This window comes from Lycorma delicatula, chromosome 1 (assembly GCF_047948215.1).
Source record: "Lycorma delicatula isolate Av1 chromosome 1, ASM4794821v1, whole genome shotgun sequence".
NCBI classification, from domain to species: domain Eukaryota; kingdom Metazoa; phylum Arthropoda; class Insecta; order Hemiptera; family Fulgoridae; genus Lycorma; species Lycorma delicatula.
In genome coordinates, this window is record NC_134455.1 from 228,911,968 (window position 1) to 228,934,528 (window position 22,561).

A 22,561-nucleotide genomic window follows, 5' to 3' on the forward strand; every position below is an offset into this window, starting at 1 on the left:
TAAAGTTTGTATATGATGCAGTGTAGACTTTATGGAAGCCAAGCTTATTGTAAACTTGAGCTTGTGACAGCTTACTGCAGAACACAAGCTCAAATGGGTTAACATTTGCCAACACTTACTCAATCACTTTAACATGGAAAGCGACACATTTTTTAGCAGAATAGTCACCAATGATGAAACCTGGGCTCACCACGAGCAAGAATGAAACACCAGAGTACGAAGTAAAAATACTTGGGTTCTCCAATGAAGAAAAAATTCAAGACTGAACCATTGGCAGAAATGTTATGCAACTATTTTTTTTTTGGAATGCAAAAGAACCTATAATGGCCTACAAAAGGACTTCATGGAAAAGGGAACTACAGTCAACAGTGCAAGTTATAATGAGACATTGGTAAAGAAGCTGAAGCAAGCAATTTACAACAAAACCCAAGGTCTATTGTCAAAGAAAGTGGTGTTGTTGCATGACCACATCAACCTGCACACAGCTCACCAAACCATCAAAAAGTTGAATTTTGAGGTTCTGAAAACACCCCCTTACAGACCAGAACTTAGTCCCTCCAACTTTCATCTGTTTGGGCTGCCAAGGATACTTTGCAATATCGTTGATTTTCCACAGACTTAGATGTGCAGGCAATAGCGCAAAAGAGGCTTCTCAATCTACTAAAAACTTTCTTCTTGGAAGGAATACACAAGTTTATGGAGTGCTGTACCAAGTGCATTGACAAAGGAGGTGACTATGTAGAAAAATGATATACATGTAAACCCCTACCAATGTGTAAATAAATTGTACAAGGAAAAGTATAGATAATTTCTGACACAACTTTGTACTATTAGTAGTATTAATAGTAGCAGTAGTGTATCTCTACAGCAGAACCCATCCATCCAGATGTAATATAAGTATGATGTTAACATTTTAAAAATTGACCAAACATTAAACTGAAATGTGATAAAAGAGTAAATTTTGGCCTTTATAAAGAAATATGTGATGGTGAGATGGATCATTGTGAGAAAGGGACTGAGAGCCAACCTGTTGTGATGGGTGACATCCTTCTGCATCAGTTAGATTAGATTAGGCCAGATTAGGATAGGTTCAGGATGCTGCCCCTGTGTCTCATGGCAGAGGAGAGGGCAATGAGACAACGGGGTGCTTTGTAAATGTCACGTGTGATTGGCCTATCGGGCAGTAGCAAGAGAAGTGGCAGGCATTGCAGACAGGTGGATAAAGATCCTTCATCCCAGAAATCAAGGCCTGGATAGGGAGGAAGTCCAGAAACCTGTCACATGAGCTCACTCAGTTTCTGAGTGGCCATGATACTTTGGTGCTTACCTGCATATGACTGGGAAAAGAACTTCCCCCTATGTAGATACTGTGCAGTCGTCATCTCCCTGGAACAGATGGTGTTTTGGTTTGCGCACTGGTATGATGTAAGACACACAGTCAAGGAGTTCGGGGAGTTGGTGGCTGAAAACATGGTCACCAAGATGCTTGAGTTGGAGGCTGCATGGAATGCCATAGCTACCATGAAGGAGGTCATTGTTCGCGGTATGGAGGCGGACAAGGGTGAGTAGAGGTTCTCTGATCCGTTTGTCCCCCTGCATATGTTTGTTGTGAAGTTTAGGGGCTGTTCTATATAAATTGATGGAATCATCTTAAGCGTGTTGTCATTTGAATATGTATATTTAAAAAATGGGTTGTATTCTTTGGGTGGCACTGTAATTTGTGTTGCGGTGGTGCTAACATGTTGGGTAGCTACTTATACTAGGTTTTTTGTTTTTCCTCTTCTTCATGTGTCATGTTTATGGTGTAGTGGTGGTGTAATCATACCAGACTGCAATGGTTTTAATTTTTTGTGTTGGTTATATTATGTAATCTAATGCTTCTACGTGTTTGTTTTTATTGTGCTATGTTAAAATATAAAAAAACCATGATGTATAATTTGGGTGCTACATTAGTTACTCATGTTGCAGTGGTGCTATTGTGAATGTTCATGCATGTTTGCATCATGTATCATATTGTATCATATCGTGCGTCGTGTGCTCGTACCGTGTATCTTAATATTCATTTTATTGCTACAATAAAAAAAAATTTTTTTTTTTAAATTATATATATACATATGTGATGTATGCTTTAGGTGCTACAGTAATTCGTGTTGTGGTGGTGGTAGCATGCATGTTCGTGCATCGTATCGTGTATGTGTGTTCATTGTGGTGATGCTATTATGTAAGATTGTAATGGTGTATAATATGTGTGTTGAATTTCATTAGATTTAATGTTTCTGGTTCTCATTCTCCATTATTCCATGTAAGGGGGAAAAAAGTGTGGAACATAACATTGTTCAGTATATGAAAATTCTACTGAACAATTATTAGCCATTGTGTGGCTGAAAATTATTCGGGGTGGCTGTTTTTGCAGAGGTGGTGATTGAGTTATGCTTAAAAAGGCGAGTCCAGTCTCCACCTGGTACAATTGTAAAACAAAAAAAAAAAGATAAGGTTAGGTTAGACCAGTTTGAGTTAGGCCCAGTTGTGGATGTACATGTTTCGTTGATACCTGTGGGACTCCATTAGTTCCTTGCTGCTTCCCTTCTGACAGGCAATCCTGTGATTTCAACCGGAGTGCAGTGCTTATAGCAGGTTCAGCCTTTGCATGTTGTAAAGGGGGAGGGGTTTTAGTCAGTGAGAACCTGATACTACCACCTGTGCAGGCAAAGTGTCTATTAGAGATTTCCCCTTCTCCCAACATAGAAATAAAATTATTTTAATAAGTAAAACATAAAAATTAATATTTCTACGAACAATAAAATGCGTATACAGACAATTGGTTTGTTTTAGGCATAACATAGTTCTGTTATACACATAAGTAAGAATAAATTGTTAAGCTTATCCCATTTTTTTTTTTTTTTTTTAGGGGCAAAAAGCACCTTTGTGTTATGCGTTATCATCACCCGGAATTTTCTTTAATGAAAAGGTAAAATTACACTAAAACAATAAAACTAAATAAGGTTTAAAACTAATATAAAATATATAATAAAAAATTTATTAAAACAAAAGTTAAAAAAAGGAAATAAAACTCAAAACTAATATCGCAGACGGAGTCTTTAAAATATAAAAGCTAAAATAGTAGAAAAAGGAAACTATATAAAACTTAACTAATTCCAATAGGGAGTGCAAAAGGCTCCCTACTCAGATAATAAAATATAACCAAAAAAATCAAAATTGAAAGTAAAGGAAAAATATTATCAAAACTCTTCTAGCATAAAAATATAAATGATAATATTATATTTTTTGCAGTAACCTAGTACTACGAAATAACGGAAACATCCGGTTCAAAATATCATTATCATTGTACAAGATACCACGGATGTTTCTGGGTAGATTAAATTTACGACGCAACGTCACATAACATATGTAGTCTATGAGAATGTGGTGCACAGTCATGCGGCAGTTACATCAAGTGCATATAGGAGTGCATGTCCTCCTGACATTAGGTACTCATGTGTGATCCTCATATGTCCTATCAATAATCGGCAGAGGACTACTTCTTCACGTTGAGTTTTTTTGCAAGAGGAGACCCATGGCAACACTGAATCTTTAATCTGTCGAAGTTTATTATCGATGGTAGTCACGCAGTCACTTTGCTCTCAGTGATTGTTTTACACAACTAATAAAATCAAAGGTAGTAACTCGGGTGGTGAAAGGAGGTTGAATACACGCTTCTTTGGCAGCATAATCTGCTTGTTCATTACCTGGAATCCCTACATGGCTAGGAACCCAGCAAAAACTTACTTCTGTGTTGTGATTATTCAACTCAGCGATTGCATTGTAAATTTCAATGACGACAGGATGTTTGGAATAAAAGTTTTCTAACACCTGGAGAGCACTACACGAGTCACTGCAAATAAGAATGTTTCTACATTTAGGATTAATAATATTTATAGCGAGTAGTTCAGCGGTGAACACACTCGTAATACCGGGTAGGCCAAACATACAAGTTCTTTCATTGACAACAAAAGCACAACCAACGGTATCGTCTTGTTTCAATCAATCAGTGTATATTACCATGTCTGGGTTCGTCTTGGTGAGAACACACTGAAACATTTGCCGGAAAACAGTAGGTGGTGTTGATTGTTATCGTATGTCGTAAGGTCAAATGTAAAATTTGCAAGGTTTAATCTCTCCATGGAGGATATGAGCACGGACATGATGGAAAGAACGATGGAGTGTCAACATTTATATGCTGCAGAAGACGTCGGGTATGGACACCTACAGGTGCAGTACAGCGTGGTCGGTGTCCTCATACTTTCTTAAATTAGGATTTCTAAGAACCGAGTCAAAAGCCAGGTGATTTGGCTGTCCTTTGAGACAGGCAAAATAAGACAACAAAAGCTGGTCTCATCTATCCTAAAGTGATGGCTCGCCACAGTCTACAAGTAAGCTTGTGACAGGGCTTGATCCATACACACCTGTGGTAAGCCGAAGAAAAGCATGATGTACACAGTCTGGCATTTTAAGCACTGTTTGAAGAGCTGAAGAGTAGAAAACACAACCATAATCTAAACGGGAACGAACAAGGGAATAGTAAAAACGTAACATACATGACCGATCGGCTCCCCAATTGGTGTTACTAAGGACCCACATCATGTCAAAGTTTGGAACATTTTATCCTTAATTCCTTTACATGTTTGACCCAAATAAGACAGCTATCAAAAATCAAACCTAGAAACTTGATGTAAGGAGAGATAGCAATAAGCTCTCTGTATATGCCTTTTTTATATCGAAGAAGTAGCAACGGGGTGCTGGCGGTTTAGGAAGGCATTTTGTATGGCTGTTTCCATTGACACTAAATGGTCAATGGAAGATTGTCCTTGTTGGAAACCACACTGTTCCGAAGATAGAAAGCCATGTTTCTCCAAGTACCACGTACGCCTGCGGTTTACCATTCTCTCATTATTTTACACAACACACTTGTTAAAGAAATAGGGCGGTAGCTTGAGGGGTCGGTTTTGTCTTTACCAGGCTTTAGTACTGGTATAATAAATGCTTCTGACCAGCCGGGCGGAAGGACTTGTTCAGAGAATAAGCCATTGTAAATATTCAAAAGACGTTGTAGTGCTGAGTTAGGAAGGTGTGAAAGCATACCAAGGCGAATGTTGTCTGGTCCAGGGGAAGTGTCACGTGAGTTTTTAAGTGCGTGTAACAATTCCTTAAATACGAATGGAGTGTTCAATTCACCAACCGGATCACCAATGTGTAAAGACAATATTTCTATCTGTACTTTGTACCTTTGAAAATCATTATTGTATGATGAAGTGAGAAACACTGACCGGAAAGATTTTGCTAAAGTTTTTTACTACAGCCGAAGATGATGAAATCATCTTCGAAGGAGTTCTCCTTCGTCAATGAGACCAAGAACAGATTGTCTCGGTGACTCGAAAATTGCATGAATTTTTTTTCACACAGTAGACGTGGGAGAAGTACGTGAGATGGTGTTCATATATTTCGTCCATGAATTCCTCTTAGCGTTCAAGAAGACCCGACAGCATACTGCTCTAGCCCTGAGGTACAAATTTAGATGTTCAGTTGTAGGTCTATTACTAAATTTGCATAGTGCTCGCCGTCGATTCTTAATAGCACATTTGCAATCATCATTCCACCATTGAACGGAAGGATGTTTAGGAATTCCCGATGTTTGTGGGATATATCTGCTGGCAGTTTCAAGTATCATGGATGTAAAAGAGGAACATTGCTCAAGGATGTTCACACCATCATCATACTGTGATTGGAAGGCTTTATGATATCCATTCCAATCCGCACTTTCAACAATCCACCTCCGTGGCATTCTCTTAACCTCATGGTCCACACTGAAACCAATAATAATTGGTTTGTTTTCACTGCCGTGAAAATCATCACAAACAGACCAATCAATATGAGGGAGTAAATTCGGTAAGCATACGGAGAGATCAATGTTAGACATAGTACCAGATGATAAAGCCATGAATGTGTGAGATCCATTATTCAGCAAACATAGGTCTAAGTCTTGTCTCACACTGTGTATTATATGTCCTCGAGTGGAGCAGAAGGTCGAGCCCCAGGAAATATGGTGGGCATTGAAGTCTCCTACTATTAATGATGGAGATGGTATTTGTGTGAGGAGATTTGAGATATCTAGAGCACTGAACTCAGCATTCGGTGAGAGATACAGATTGCAGATATGCAACTTGAAGGGGATAGAGATCTTTACTGCAACAGTAGGAATGAGAGTGGTCAGTTGAATCCTTGTAGCCGACACCTCATCTTTCATGAAAATAGCCACTCCGCCACTCTCTCTACTGTCTACTATACAGTCGTATATCTCACAGAAGTATCCTCTTAGTACTATTGGGTGATGTTGTAGAAGATGAGTTTCCTGGAAACACATGATTATCGGATCATGTACGTGTGCCAGTACTCCAATATCTTCAATGCGGCACCGAAGACCTCTAACATTCCTGAATAATGTTCATAAGGGTAAAAAAATATAAAAAAATAATAAAAAAATAAAATAAATATACTTAGGAAACCATATAACATTTAGTTGTATGTGATTCGGTTTTTCTTTTTCGTATTTTTAGATAACTCTGACGCCCTTGGGTCGGGAGGTTCTTCAACCATATCCTCCAGTATATGGGGTGATGGTGGAGGAGACTAATTAGAAGGGGATGCTGCTATTGATATCCCAGGGGGGGTGTTTATGTGGGTTCCCTTTACGGGTCTTATTAGATGGCTTACTGCCAGATGTGATAGTCTCTGCCCGTACCGGTACTTTGGGAACAGGAACTTTCATATGGATCACACTGTTAGATTCATTTACTGCGACGTAAGACTTTTTATTCAACTTTGTCAGCTCTGAAATAGTGGCTGTAAGTGAAGCAACTTGATTAGAAAGCATCTGAAAGAGTTTTTTAAGTTCATTGCAGGATCTGCCCTGCTGAATATTAACATTTGTAGGAGACTGTTTTGACGTAGCGGTGGCGAAAAATACATCTGGTTTGACCAGGTTCCGTGAGTTAATTATCTTTCTATATTCCCTGCATGCAGCCAGGAAAGATAGCTTCTGCTCAGTACAGATTTTGAGAATTGCCTTTTCTTCTTTAAAGGTTGGGCAATCTTGAGAGCAGGCTATATGTGAACCACTGCAGTTCGCACATTTTTTCACGTTCCTCGCAGTCAGTGTTGTTGTGATCTTCATTAGCACATTGAGCACAGATGTTCGTTCTCGAGCAAGATGTTGTAGTGTAACCATACTCTTGGCATCTGAAACATCATCTATGGGTTGGGTATGAATGGTCGTACCCAAACCGAGAGGTAACCCACTTAAATCTTCTCTGGTAAAACAGGAAGGCTGAATGTCAGTATAAGAGATGGTGTCGGTTCTTCTGTTCCGTTCTGCCGTTTCATGATACGTTTCGATTCTACAATACCTTGAGCACAAAGTTCATCAGCAATTTCACTTAAATTCATTTCCAGAAGATCATGACAAAAAGTTACCCCTTGGCTGGTATTTAGGGTATTGTGGCATGTCGTACTTATGTTTATACCGCCCATATTGATGAGACATAATAGGGAGCGACTCTGCTCATAATTAAACATTTCCACAAGAATTGTTCCATCACATAATTTCCTAATGTTCTTCAGAGAACTAATACAATCGGTGACACATTTGTTAATCAGGAAAGGTTAGACCTTTTGAAGGGGGCCACCTTCCTGATTATTTTGAAGAACAACAAAATCAACATTCTTACATCTGACACCAACTTCATCTGCTGCAGCAAGATTATCCTCGTCAGACGAAGCTGACCGAGGCCTTTTCACTAGACTGAAATTGGTGGTTTTTTCAGATGGACCACCAACCATCATAGAATTTTCCTTTTACAAGGAAGTGAAATTTTGGTCCCACGAGAACTGGCGACATAATAGACCGCTCCAACAGAGCACGTGCGTATTGGAGCTAGAGCTAAATACAACTGGGTTTTGCTCTGGTGCCCAGAGGACATCGTTTGAGACTCACTACATAGAGCCATTCAACCATCGGCACGATAGTTCCCACCTTACGTTATGGTTGTGTTTTGTAAGATGTCGCAACACCACCGAGTGTAAATGTAAAGGAATATTGTGTTGAATGTTGTTGTGCAGTTGAGTAAATGTATATGTTGAAATTTGTGTAGTGTTCTTGCTGTAGTATATGTGTATAGTGCAAAGTGTTCTGCAGCTCACTGCATAGTGGGAAGAAAAACTGTTGAGGCTAGGCCCGTGGGGACGCCAACCCCCAAAGTCTTAAAAAATAAGACTCCCCGTCAGGGTTATCCCGTTTTAACTGATCTAACATTTTAACTGATTTAACATCTGTCTGAGTGCAGAATAACTTTCTCTTTTCAATAACAAAGATTAGTTTTAGTAAAGTGCAAAATACATATATTCTAAAACCACTTCAAAATCAATAGAAGTAATCATATCAGTCACTGCTGAAGCTGGCCTGCTCTTGTATTCCTGTTTCATATTCCTGTACACCTAATCAGTATGTCATACCAATAAAAAATTCTAAAAAAGATTTGCACAGATGAAAACATATGATTTAAGGTTTTATGCAGAATAAATAAACTAAAAAGGTAAGTCATGCATGTAATTTTTTTTAATGTGAGAAAATGGACAAACAATTTTCAATGGAACAATAACATCACTAGTCATGAATTTCTTCTCCATATCTCCAATCAATCAAGAAATCTCAAGCTCTCAGTTATTTAGATCATATTATTATTTCCTAATATTACCTTACACAAATATTGAGAATAAATTGTGAATACTACAAAACTTTTACTTTTTCCATAAAGCATAAATAGGCTTCCTTATTTCCATCCACTATCTCTCACAAACTAACACATCTCTAATTAATAACACATTATATTTTCTGAGTGACATACCATTAAATTCAACCAAGTGTTATATGTAATGAATATTTTATAGATTATCAACAATAGTTGGACAATTTTCTATAACACTGTGTTCAGAAACTTTATTAATCTTCAAATTCTGATACTTTTTAGATAATTCAGTAAAAATTGTGATCCACTATTAAACTTACTTTAATAGTATTACAACTCTCAGAATCTTCTTCACAGAATTTTGATTCATTTTACGACTAAGAACACATGATCAGCATGCATACATAAGTACATGGTACATGATTCATAAGTGCACACTGCACTTATCTTCATAACTAAAATGGTCACCTTTACAGTTGTTCCATAGTACAATCTCTAATACCATATATACTTTTACCACCACAAAACAAATCCATGATCTCAGTTCTATCAAATAAGTGAAATGGTTATTCCAAAAATTAAATACATGTTTCCAAAGCAGATATTTAAATTACATTTTTTTTCATTCCATATAAACTTTATATTACTTAAAGTATAAATTAATCATTTAGTTACTCTGTCTTTTATTAAACAATAGAGAATAACAACTCTTCATTCTTAATATAATCTTATAAAACAACATTAAAATTTTAAAAATTGGTTTGGAAGATCTTCTTTCATTAACATCTATTTGAAAGAATTGACACAAGTTTGAAACAGATAACATAATAAATTTTAAATAAAGATTTGATATTGACCAAGTATTTTCTTCATCTTCATCAGTTTCTGAAGGTTGACAATTCTCAACAGCATATAAATAATCTACAGCAACAGCTGGAGTTTTTTCTAATAATAATGTCTCTGCAACATATATTACATAATAGAAGTTTCTTATCTTTAAAAAAAAAACTATAGTTAAAAAAAATATGGACATTAAAATTAAGAGATGCTACCAAAAAGTTCCTAAAATTAGACTAAATAGATAAAAATATTGTCCTCCACCCTCTTCAACAATCTTATCTAGGATTTGATATGGATATGGTAAGAAGGGAGGGTGTAGAATGAAAACTTTATAGAAGCAATAAATTCTATAAAAGATATGGGTTAGAGAATCCAAAAATGTATAACCAAGTAACATGTAAAAAAATTTTGTAGTAATGTACCACATGTTAAGCACAGAATTTGTTAACAAAAACCATATGACAGGCCAACAATCTCATGAATTGTTTTCGTTAGCTTTGGAGGATGACTTCAGATACTTTTGCTATATTTTAAGGCATATTTTTCATTGAAGGATGATGAGAACACTTGCTCATCATTAACTGTTCACGTATTTTAAAATGCTTATAACAATTACACTTATATACTTAAAACACAACTAGGTAACCATTTGATTTCTGCAGTTCTTACCAAGTTCAAAGCAGAAATTAAAGAAAATTCATAAATGTCATTCATTTTCACTTCACCAACAAATCACAAAGCAATGCAAATACACTATTACAAAGATATAAAAAACTAGTCAAAAAGAAATCAGGATGGTCAAAATAGATATTTCCGTCGAAATATGAAAATCGAAATTTTTTGCAATCACAGTACTTCCCTTATTTTGTACAAGGAAGTAAAAAGCACAGATTCACAAAACACACTGCCATTGAATGACTGAAAAAGTGTTTTGCAATAGTCAACAAAAAAATTATTTTTCATATATGTGGAATCGTACATGGTGATTTTAACTAATTTTGGGGCGCTGAATTCAAAACTGTTACCAGAATTTGTGTAATAAGTCACATTGTTTAGATACATTAGATTCATTTACCAATAAATGCATAATCACTGTGAAATCAAATTTTTAAAAAAATATTATTTATGTATATTCATTTAAAATTTCTTAAAAAATCGGAAGGTGTTTCAGGGGCCGAAATTCATCGAAGACATTCAATACAGTACGGGAACAGTGTGTTGCCGCAATGGAGTGTATACGAATGGATTGAAAAATACAAAAATGGTCGCACAAGTGTTAGCATGAGGAAGGAGCCGGACGACCATTTACCGCCACAAATGAGGAAAACATTGAGCGTGCAAGTGACAAGGTTTCTTACACCGATGAGTAATATTGATGAAGTGGCACATCGTCTGCAAATTAGTCACGGTTCTACGAAATCATCCACAACAGACTTGGGTTTCATAGAAGTCTGTGCAAGATGGGTCCCAAAACAACTCATACAGTTGCATAAACAAACACGCTTGGACATCTGCCAAAAACATTTGGATCGCTATGGTAATGAACGGGATATCTTCTTAGACAGAATCATCACTGGTGACGAAACATGGATCCATCATTACTAGCCGGAGAGTAAATGATGAAACAGAGTAGCAGAGTAGTAAATGATGAAACCAAGTAAATGATGAGCAGAGTATGGAATGGAAACATCCAAATTCGCCCTGCAAAAAAACATTCAAGACCCAACCATCCGCAAGAAAACTAATGTTTATGGTTTTTTGGGACTCACAAGGTCCAGTACTGGAACATTATGAGGAAAGGGACACGACAATAAACAGTGCACGTTACAGTGAGATGCTTACTGCCAAGCTGAAGCGTGCAATTCGAAGCAAATGCCAAGGACTGCTGTCGAAAGGTGTTGTGTTGTTGCACAACAATGCCCGTTTACATAATGCTGCCCACACTCCAAAAACTCAACTTTGAAGAACTGGCTCATCCTCCATATAGTCCTGATCTTGCCCCTTCTGGCTACCACTTGTTTGGTCCACTCAGAGACATTAAGGGGCTGTCGATTTACCTCGGATGAAACAGTGAAAGAAGCAGTGCATTCCTGGCTCACAGCTCAACCGGAAACCTTCTTTTATGAGGGTATCAGGAAGCTTGTGCAATGTTGGACCAAGTGCACTGAAATGCAAGAGGACTATGTTGAAAAATGATGTGCATGTAAGTTTCCTATTTGTTTTGCAATAAAATTTATAACTACATTGCGAATAATAATTGACTTACCCTCATATATATATATATATATATTTTTCTTTATTAACCATGCATGTGTACTGTTAAAAAAAAATAAAAAATACAGAAACTATTCTTAATTGTAACCAGTAGTTGTGTATTATAAAAGGATTATGCAAATTTACGATTTCTTGAAATTTTATGTACCCAACTATTCACAATTGTTTAATATATCAATACAGTTCACAAGTAACTTTCAAACTTCAGAAAATGGTGTTTTTGTGTAGCAAAAGTACAAGACATAATGAAAATCACAAGTATTGTAATATCAGCCTGGAAACTGTCTACCACATTTAAAGAAAAAACAATATTTCAGTGTAATTTCTGAATACCCAATGACAAAATTCTACATATATGGAATGTTTCACCAAAAAAATAAATTTCAGGATTTTTCTATAAATGTCAATAAAGAAAAACGTTTATTGTATAAGCATAAATCTGGAAACTCTTTGAGTTTTAACTCATGAGAAATTTTTCCCTGCTCCAAGGGAAAAATGTAGCCATACTGAACTTCTTAGAGCTCAAATTTAACAATTACAGGCCAAGACTTACATAAAACCATAAAATTTACTGACTTACTGTTTAATTTAAATTCCAAAATTTTCAGTACAGCTTCATTTACCTTTGGAGCACAAATCAGAGCAAACTTCTTTCATCAATCATAGTTAGAATTTTTATTTAATACATTCCTTTTTTTAAAACAACTTCCATTTTCATAAGGATTTCTCAATTCTTTCAGTCAGATCTTTTTTAATGCAAACCCATGCTTTCACAGTGGCATGTTTCCCAATGGCAGCCATCTCTATTTCACTTTTCTCATGTTTTGTGACTAATATGTTTTAAACTAATACATAGAACAGTCAATTTGTTAAAGATGATATCTCATAGCATTTCTCGGGTGTATTGATTCCCTTTGTGCATTTAATCAAAGTGTTTATTACAAGCTGGTTCCTTGAGCAAAAATTGTCACCTCTTTCATTCATCTTGCTTATCTCTTTTCTCTATCACCGTACTTATCTCTTTTTATACAACCTGCTTCTTGATATTCTGAACAATTTGAACAAAAAAGCAAATCTGAACAATTTGTATCCTTTAGTTTTTCCAACCTAATTCTAGTTACTACTAACATTAAATTAATTAAATAATTAAATTAATTATTAATTACTATTAATATTAAATTAATTAATTTTCATTTATTTCCTTCATTATGTTATCATTATCAGTCATTTTTATTATGTAACCTTTGTTTCTTTTCTTTATCACACCCCTCACAAAAATCCCAGTGGGGGAGATCCAATTGGATTTCTTCATCTTGGATCTCTACTTCAAATTGTAAGCAAATTAGAGTAATACTAATCTACTGTAAAAGGGTAAAAAATTAACTTTACATGAACTTGTAAAAATATTATTAATGTTAGAGAAACTTGTACTGCTAGTTTTGCATGGTGATAAAAATATTTAATCCTGCTAACTTACATTAAGCTCAATAATTAGTTCATTAAAAGACTAGAATCAACTAGAAGTTAATATTAATCACCAACACCATGACAGCAAATTCAATAGGAATTTTTTAAAGAGTTTCTGATAGTTTACGTAAGAAATATTTCCTAAAAACCAGAAGATCTGTAAATTGCTAATAAAATCAACTTTAGACTAGGGCATTAAGACTGTACACCATTTGTAATTAATTTATTCCATAAACAGATTCTAACTTTCAATTTACCAAAAGGTAGTTTCTAAAATTCAGTCGTTCCTTCATTTTTATATATAGTTCTATCAACAGCATCAATAAATTTTAAATTAGAAATTAGTCATAAATGGCTTCTGAATTAGTGGGCCAATGTTATAAAAATATACAAAAGTTGATTACTCATTGGAAAGAAATATTTTATTTAATTCATTTGTTTTTATTTCTAATATTTATATGGGATTTCTTCAAATAATTATTGTTTTTAAGAAAGGATGAATAAAAAGATGATATTTTAAGATCAGATCACTTTGACTGTTGGTATTAGGTAAATTACAATTATTAAAATTTATTTTAGTTTTAAGGGACACAATTGTCAGTATTATTTATTATAATAGAGACAGTCTGATAGTCTGTAAAATTATAAACATTCTTGGTAGTCCAACTTACAATCTTTGCTGCAACTAATAATCTTTTGCTAATATAACCAAAAGGACTTTTTTATAAGGCATAATAGTCCTACAGATATTTTCTTGATTTCAAGACAGTGAAATTGTCATTGTGATTCCCAATTCAGAAGTAGAAATGATAAGACATATGACCACAACAAAATCACTTACTCCCATTATTTTCATAACAAATAGAAATTCCCACAAATGTGCCACAACTTTTGACATTCACAAGCAACTACAAAGATTTATACTGTTCCAGAGACAATACTTCTCCAACTTTCTTGGGAATAAATTTTCTCCATCCAGCTCACCATATCAAGTTTATCAACGGTGGCTTTAACTTTGTAACGAAATCCTCCTTTTTCCCTGACAATGGAGGACTGATGTCAGAAAACTCTCCCTTGGTCCTTTATCCATTTCAAGATGTGCTCAAAAAATTAAAGATTAAATAATTTCTTTAGATAAGCTACAAAGGAAAAGTATTAGCAACAATAATAATATAATTACAACACTTTTGATGGAGTAAAAAGCACTGAAGCAATAAACACGTTAAAAACAAAACACACTAACCAAAAAACATGAGTATTTAAAAATTAGCAATTGTGGAAAAAATAATAAAATAACATTACATGAAAAGCTTGAAAAAATATGTACTATACTATTGCAAATCCTGTTAAGGATACTGCAAATCCTATTATGTTTAACAAACCATTAAATATAAGTATGAGTTTAATGACAACCATTCTTCAGATAGACATCACAACATTAAAGTAAACTCATGCCTCATTCTACTTTTATAAACACTTTACGAGGGATATCTCTAAAGTAAAGACCGGTGGGAAATCTCTCTCCTTACGGTTGGCAAACCTGTCGTTCATGGCCACGCTAGTAATATACACACTGTATTGTTATCTGTAAGTTGTTGCATTGTAGTATCTTTGATTACATGTGAGTTATTACACTACAAAATGAATAGGAAAATTGATGCTGCCACCGACTGTGAAATATGCGAAGGCAAATGTTTTTTAAACCATGAAAATGTTAAGCCGGCTGAAAATCATAAGCAATCGGTTGCTGAGTACGGTGATACCGTAATGAATGAAAGAAACGTCCGAAAATGGTGTGAAAGGTTTAGAAATAACAGAATCAATGTGCATGATGAAGAACGTTTGGGGAGGCCCTCGATAATTACCGAGAACTTGTTGAAACACATTGATGATGAAATCAGAGAATACTGTTGCTCAATGATTTCCAACCTGGCCCTTCTTTTTCTTGATGTTTCAAGAGCTGTTATCAGTCACATTGTTCATGACCATTTAGATTTCAGAAAGGTTTGTGCATGTCTTAACGGAACATCACAAAAAATCCAAATGGGATCTGCTTTGGAATTTTTTATGTGCTACACAGAAAAATGCGTCGACTGTTACTGGCGATAAAACATGAATTTTGTATTACATACCAGAGAGAAAATGGCAATCAAGTGAATGGCATCATCAATCACCAACCAGACCAACAAAGGTCAAGCCATAACCAATTGGATGCAAACTGATGGCCACAGTCTTTTGGGATCAGTATGGCATACTGCTGATTGATTTCATGCCATGTAGAAAAACTATAAATGCAGAAGCCTAATGCAAAACTCTACGTAAGTTATGGCATGCCATTCAAAATTGATGACATGGGCAGTGGAACAACAGCATTGTCCTGCTGCATGATAATGCATGTCCACATGTTGCGAATCTGACATGTGACTTACTGAGAACATACGGATGGAAATTTACAATTACCCACATATAGTCTGGACTTAGTTCCTTCTGATAACCATTTGACTGGGAAATTGAAAAAGTTTTTGAGCAGTAAGCAATTTGCAGGGGATGATGAACTTAAAAATGCTGTTAATCAGTGGCTAAATGGACTGGCGGCAGAAGAATATGACGAGAATATATTGAAGCTGGTGTATCGGTAAGATAAATGTCTTAATTCATGTGGCGATTATATAGAGAAGTAGTATAAGTTATGTAGTTTAAAAGGAATAAAAAATATTTATAGTTTTCAGAATAATTTTTTTTACAATGGAACGTTTCTTTACTTTAGAGATAACCTCTCGTAATTTTGTTAACTAAATTACCGACACTAATACAAAAAAATTAAAAAATGATTTAATACAAACTGCGAAAATAACAATTTAAAATATCAATTACCACAAATTAGTCTGAATTTTCTTTTCTAAGTATAGGTTTTAATTTTGGTTATTAAATTTGAAGATCTATAGCAAAGATAAAAGCATAAATTAAAATTAAAATGAAAATAAATCATTACCAGTTACAGTAGCAATATGGTAGTCCCATGACTTTTCTTGAATTCTTCTTGAAGTAGTATTACCAAATAATGATCCCGAAAGAAAAGTATCCTGACGAGACCCACATGTTAAATAAGTTAACTGAAATAAGAATAAACTACTGATGAAACAGATCTTTCTCAGAAAATACATTCATTTTAACTTAACAAAACCTTAAATTAGTACCTGCACACCATCCAAATATAAACAAGGTTAGAGACCATCCTTTTATAGTGATATTGCAACTATAGACAGTTATGGAAATAACTTACCCGTCTTTTACAATGCCATTATTATTAACAAATAGATTACAACAAATAGAATGAATGTAAATTTCACTGAAAATATTATTTTTAATATACAAAAAAAAACTTCCACACTGATCCTAAATTAAATTCACAGATCATTTAATCATTGTGAATTTGTTGTGTAATGAAACATGTAACAAAGATCTGCAACTGTTGAACCAAAAATAAATTATCCAGTTTTTCTTTTAAATTATCCATTTTGTAAATTATAACCAAATCAATTTTATTAAATACAATGTTTTAAAAAATAAGTTGGTTTGATAAAACAATAATAGCATTAAAAGAAAAAAGTAATATTAACAAAAAAGAAATAATAGATAAAAAAAATATATTTTTCAGTTCAAGTCCTCCAGAAAAAATAAACCACAGTTACAGAAAATAAACAATGCTATAACTGGTAGAACAACAGAGTCAATGGCTGATGAATACATTACAACAGAACACATGATAACCCTATTAATGACTTTGGGCACAAAATATTTTCCATTCAGCCAAGATCAAGTTCAGGTTATCAAATACAAGTAAGATTAATTTAAACAGTATATTTAAATTCTGATAAAATTCAAAATACTGTAAAAGAAGAGAAGCAATTGAGTATAAGCCGTGTTATTAGCATAATGAGTAGATCAGGTTTCAGAAGAAAAACAGGGTCTTTCTGTTTTCCCCACAATGTTTTTTTTTTTTTTTTTTATGTTAAGTATTATGTATTATAATTGCTAATGTTATAGTTATAACTATATGGTATTTGGAGGTTTTTAAATTATAAATATAATCTAACCAAACTTATCTACGTTTGCTTTGCTTGCTAACCTTCGTTCGGTGGTCAAGGTTAAGTTTGGTTAGATTATATTTATAATTATAACATGATCAATTACTAATGATATGTAATATGTAACATAAAAAAAAAAAATTGCGGGGGAAAAACAGAAAAAACCCAAAAAAAAACAAGATTAAAATATAGTCAATTTTTAAAGTAGAATAATAAAGTTAAATACAATGTGAAATTATCCCAGTAAATCTTAACATTACCCAAGAATATGTTCAACACGGTATTGTGAAGACAACCCCAAATAATTGAAACCATTTACATCTAAAAAAATACTTGCACCATCTAACATTTAGATAAAGTTCTGTTATGAAACAAACAAGCACAAAACAATTATTACTAATGGAAAAATTTAATAAACTGCATGTATCATTTCCAACATTAATTTGAACTGAAAAATACACTTATGTATTACTTAAATTAAAATTCTAACTGAATCAGTTAATGCGACTATTATGACTGAAAAACATTTATGAAGTCACAAACTGAACTTCAGAATAAGACTAGAACAGATTTCTATTCCCAAACCTATTATATGGTGTAGAGGCACAGACAATCTCCAAATAATGTCTAAGTGTCTTGAAATGTTAAAAAAATGTGTTTACCGGCAACAACTGGAGAGATGTTGGATAGATAGTATCAGTAATAAGAATATACTCAATAAAATGAAAAAAAACTGAGCTGGTGAAGATTACAAAAGTTGTAAACTTGAATGTTTAGGGCATGTTGAGAAACCATGACATTTACAAAATCTTACATTATATATCACAGAAAGTCTCTTAAATTTTTAAAATCCTGACAAATGAAGAATTTAATAATCTGAACTTGAGACAAGGTTTGGAAAGTCAAAATGGCTTCGACCTCATGTGGCACTTAATAACCTTGTAGTAGCCCTGAGAAGGGCTGTTGTCGTCAATTGGCTTCAATGGCTCTTTGTAACCTAATAACCTTGTGGCAGCCCTGAGAACGGCTATTTTTGTCGTCGATCGGCTTTGACGGCTCGTTGTAATTTATAACCTTATGGTAGCCCTGAGAAGGGCTGTTATCATTGAATGGCTTCGACGGCTCATAATTTATAACCTTGTGGTAGTGCTGAAAAAGGCTGTTTTTTTGTGTTAGCTCTGAGAGGAGCTGTTGGGTCCAGAAGCTGGTCTCTGGTGAAGTCGGGAAGTTGTGGCTCATCCATTGAAATCAGACTTCCCCTCAGCAGCAGTTGGGTCCCCACTACAGCATGGCAGTGGTGGCCCCCAGAGCCCCACAACAGTGTTGGGTCGGCGTCGGTCGTCTTTTGCCGGCGCAGCTGAGGTGGTTCTCCCCAAGTGATCCCACACTGGGCTGGCTCCTGCTGCTGAGTCTGCCGGTCAGGACGATTTAAGCCCGGCGGGCTGGAGCGGGAAGATAGCGTCTCCATCCAGCGGTTCCTTCGGCTGGCCAGCCATGGGAACTGGCTCCGGTGGAGATGTTGGTATCTGCCAGGAGGTCCCACGTTGAGGCGGCCAGGTTCTTCTGTCTTCTTCTTGGTCTTCTCCAGGTGGTGATCGACGATGAATTAAAATTCACTCTCGTGCACTCTCTTTTATTGGAGTCTGGTCTGAGAGTGGTGGGGCCACAGCACTGCTATGGTGGGAGAACTGCGTGGTCATCTGCGCAGCGGGAGTGATGCTTTGTAACATTATAAATTCTGACCTAAATTTAAATTAAATTGAATTGGCTTATTTAAATTGGTGAATTTATTTGTATTTTATTTTATTGTAAATTATTTGTTATATGGATTTCTTAATACGTCGACTGACAATATTTTTTTAAAATGTGAAAATTAAATTAATAACAGCGTGATTCATTAGTTATCAAATTCCTTCTTAAAATACAATTTTAAGAAATATGACATCATGCGTGAAAAATGAACCAACGTTTTCTATACAAAGAGTGTTATGTATGTGTGAGTACACATACTCACAGATTTTGACAATTCAGAGAAATAGTGGTGGGGTTAGACTTATGACACCATCGGAAAGCGTCAGCTATATGCGGGACTTCATCGTGGTTAGATGAGTGTTGATCAGGAAAATTATAGACTGTGATTTGTACGGAATACAGGTATAAGAATTTGAAAACAAAGGCCATTCCATAAAGACATTCATGGATTTATCAGATTTCTTATCCATCGATTTGTTTTTTATAACATTAAAAAATATTATTATTGAAATTATAACAAGTTAAAATGATAAATTGTGTATAAAATTGTAATTAAAATTAATTTTTGATTGGCCACTATATAAGTAAGCCACATACTATCATAAGTATTATGATCATAAGTATTTTCATAAGTAGTATTATTATTTTGTTAAATTTTGATGTATACAAGTTGTTATGTAATAACGGTTCTACAAGTAGACTAGTTATGGGAGTTCTGATTCAAATATGTTTATTGTAATTTTTTTTTTTTTTTATAAGTAATGTGTGTCCATCGCTGTTGGAGATATTTTTTGATGTGTTGAGATATTGTAATTTTTTTTTTTTTTTTTTTTTTATAAAACTCGAGAGAGAGAAGCATAAGCAACATAGTACATTGTTTCACAAATCCCAACATAGTAAGTTTATTTTATTTGATTAAAAACTATTCTTATAAAATTTTGTTTTTCTTTTATTTAAATTTGATATTTTACATAAAGCTCACAGCTTGTACCAACCAGCGTATACGTATACTGCTCCTGCTGACATCTGTGCTGCTACCGTTGACATCCGCCAATATTAAATTAGGGATATATATGGTAACAAAATATGATTATGATAGTAAATATGGTAGGTAACCAGTGTGAGAACCAAAGATCCAAAGAACCAAAGAAGGAAATCCTTTTCTTTTTGACTGTGATTGTTACAGATACCATTTCCTTATAAACAGCATCATTCGATATTATCCTACAGTGTCCTTCTTTGTAATATCTTTTATTTAAACAAGTCCTTGCTATTTTTCTTTCAAGTTTTAGAATTTTGTCTATGTCTGCTGTATGGCTTGTTTTGAATATAATTTCACTACCATATATTATTACAGGCTGGATAACTGTTTTGTAATGTTTGAGTTTGGTGGCTATTGAGAGGCATTTTTTTTGTGTTGTATATTGTTAGTTTGTTGATTCTACTTCTACAGATGGGTTCCTTGTTTAAGTTGTATGTGATGATTTATTTCTCCTAGTATTTGAATTTTTCTACTACTTTAATCTGTGACTATTTACTGATATTTTGTTTGTAAGTGGGGGAGAGTTAGTTAACATTAAGTTTGTTTTTTTGAAAGAGATTTTTAAGCCTATTCTCTGTGCTATCTCCTGTAGCAAATTATCTGTTTTTTAGCTTCTTGGATACTATTTTCCAGAAAAACTAGTTTGTCAACAAACCCTAGGCAGTTTAGTTTTATATTTTCTTTCTTCTGATAAATATGTTTTTGGGATTTACTTCATACCATTTCCTCATTATGAATTCCAAGGCACAGTTGAAAAAGAGTGGGGATAGTCCATCTCCCTGTCTTAGTCCAGTGCATATTATGAATGGGTCTGAAAGTTTTCTCCTCTAAAACTTACTTTTCACATTGTGTTGGTTAATGTTAGTTCTATCATTTTGGTTAGTTTTGGGTGGAAACCTAGATGTCTCAAAATTTGTAACAACAAGGGTCTGTGAATACAATTGTAGGCTTTTTTGAAGTCTACAAATGTTATAGCTAGTGGTTTGCTCATTCTCTTGTAACATGCCATCACAAACTTTAATGTTATTATCTGTTTCGGGTAGCTTCTCCACGGACTGAATCCTCCCTGATAATTATCTAGTTCTTCCTCTAATTGGTCTTTAATTCTGTTGTATAGGATTCTTAAGAAGATTTTGTATGTGAAATCTAGGAGAGATCCCTCTACAGTTGTCTGGATAGCTCTTTTTACCCTTTTTATGAAGTGGGTGTATTATTGCTTTTGTTCAGTGTTCTGGGAATTTTCCAGTTTGGTAGATTTTTGCTATTGCCATGTGAAGTGATGTCTTAATTTTCACCACTGCATATTTCCATACTCTGTGCAATTTGGTCTTCACTGGTTTTATAATTTTTTAGTTCTCCGAGGGCATTTTGTACTTCTTATATATTTCAGTGTTTATCATTTCTGTCTTTGTTTTAATTACTATGTTTGTGTTTATTTCTAGGGGTCCTATGTGATCCTCACAGTTTAATAACTAATTGAATGCTTTTGCCATTATTTCTGTGTTTTGTTTGTTATTGTGTGTGCTTGTCTACTATTTTTATCTTTTAGTATCAGTGTGGAGGTTTTGTACCTTTGTAGTTGTTTACTGTATGTTTTATAATAGTCTCTTAAGTTGGTTTTATAGTAGTTCTCTTCATTTGAGTTTAGGAGTACTTGCGATCGTCTTTTTATTTTCCTTATTGTTTTGGAGAACAATTTTCTCGTGTTTTTCAGTTGGTTGATGTTTTCTTCCATTTTGTGACTTTAGAACTTTAACCATGAACTGTGTCTTTCTTCATGCATTTTATCAGACTCAGAGTTCCACCATAGATGCTTTTTATAGAGGTTTTTAGGTGCCAGCTTTGTTTGTTATGTTTTTAAGTACTGGAATGATTTCTTCCCGATTGTCTATTAGTTTTGTGCTTTTATCTATTTATTATTCATACTTCTTACTTCCGATTATTCGGAGTCTGTCATAATTTTCTTTCTTCTCCCAGTGTTGTTTTTTCTTTTTTTTCATGAAGTGAATCTCATTTTGATTAAGTAGTAGTCAGAACCAGTGTCTATTACTCTCAGAACTTTTGACATTATATATTTCTCTATGAAATTACTTGTTCATGCACATATGGTCTAGCTGCCACTCCCCTTTAGTCCAATTAGGGTGTTTCCATGTCTTAAGTTTGTTTGGTTTCCTTTTAAAGTTATCAATTTAAATATGAGGTTAAACATGAGTTCTACTAGTTCTGCTGGTTCTTTTCTGTGATATCCACTTTCAGTGATATCTCTGTACCTTCTTTCTCTGCCAAGTTGGGCATTAAGA

General features: G+C 34.4%; 1 protein-coding gene across 2 annotated transcripts in view; it reads right to left on the reverse strand.

The window, feature by feature from the left end:
• Vps13B (vacuolar protein sorting 13B) overlaps positions 1 to 22,561 on the reverse strand; it is a 368,739-nt gene that overhangs the window by 285,200 nt on the left and 60,978 nt on the right. For both annotated transcript variants that reach the window (XM_075373949.1, XM_075373942.1), the window contains exons 10-11: positions 16,372 to 16,492; positions 9,656 to 9,758 (exon numbers count right to left, since the gene is read on the reverse strand). In XM_075373949.1, coding sequence (XP_075230064.1) covers positions 9,656 to 9,758; positions 16,372 to 16,492 — 224 coding nt within the window. The remainder of the gene's footprint in view (positions 1 to 9,655; positions 9,759 to 16,371; positions 16,493 to 22,561) is intronic.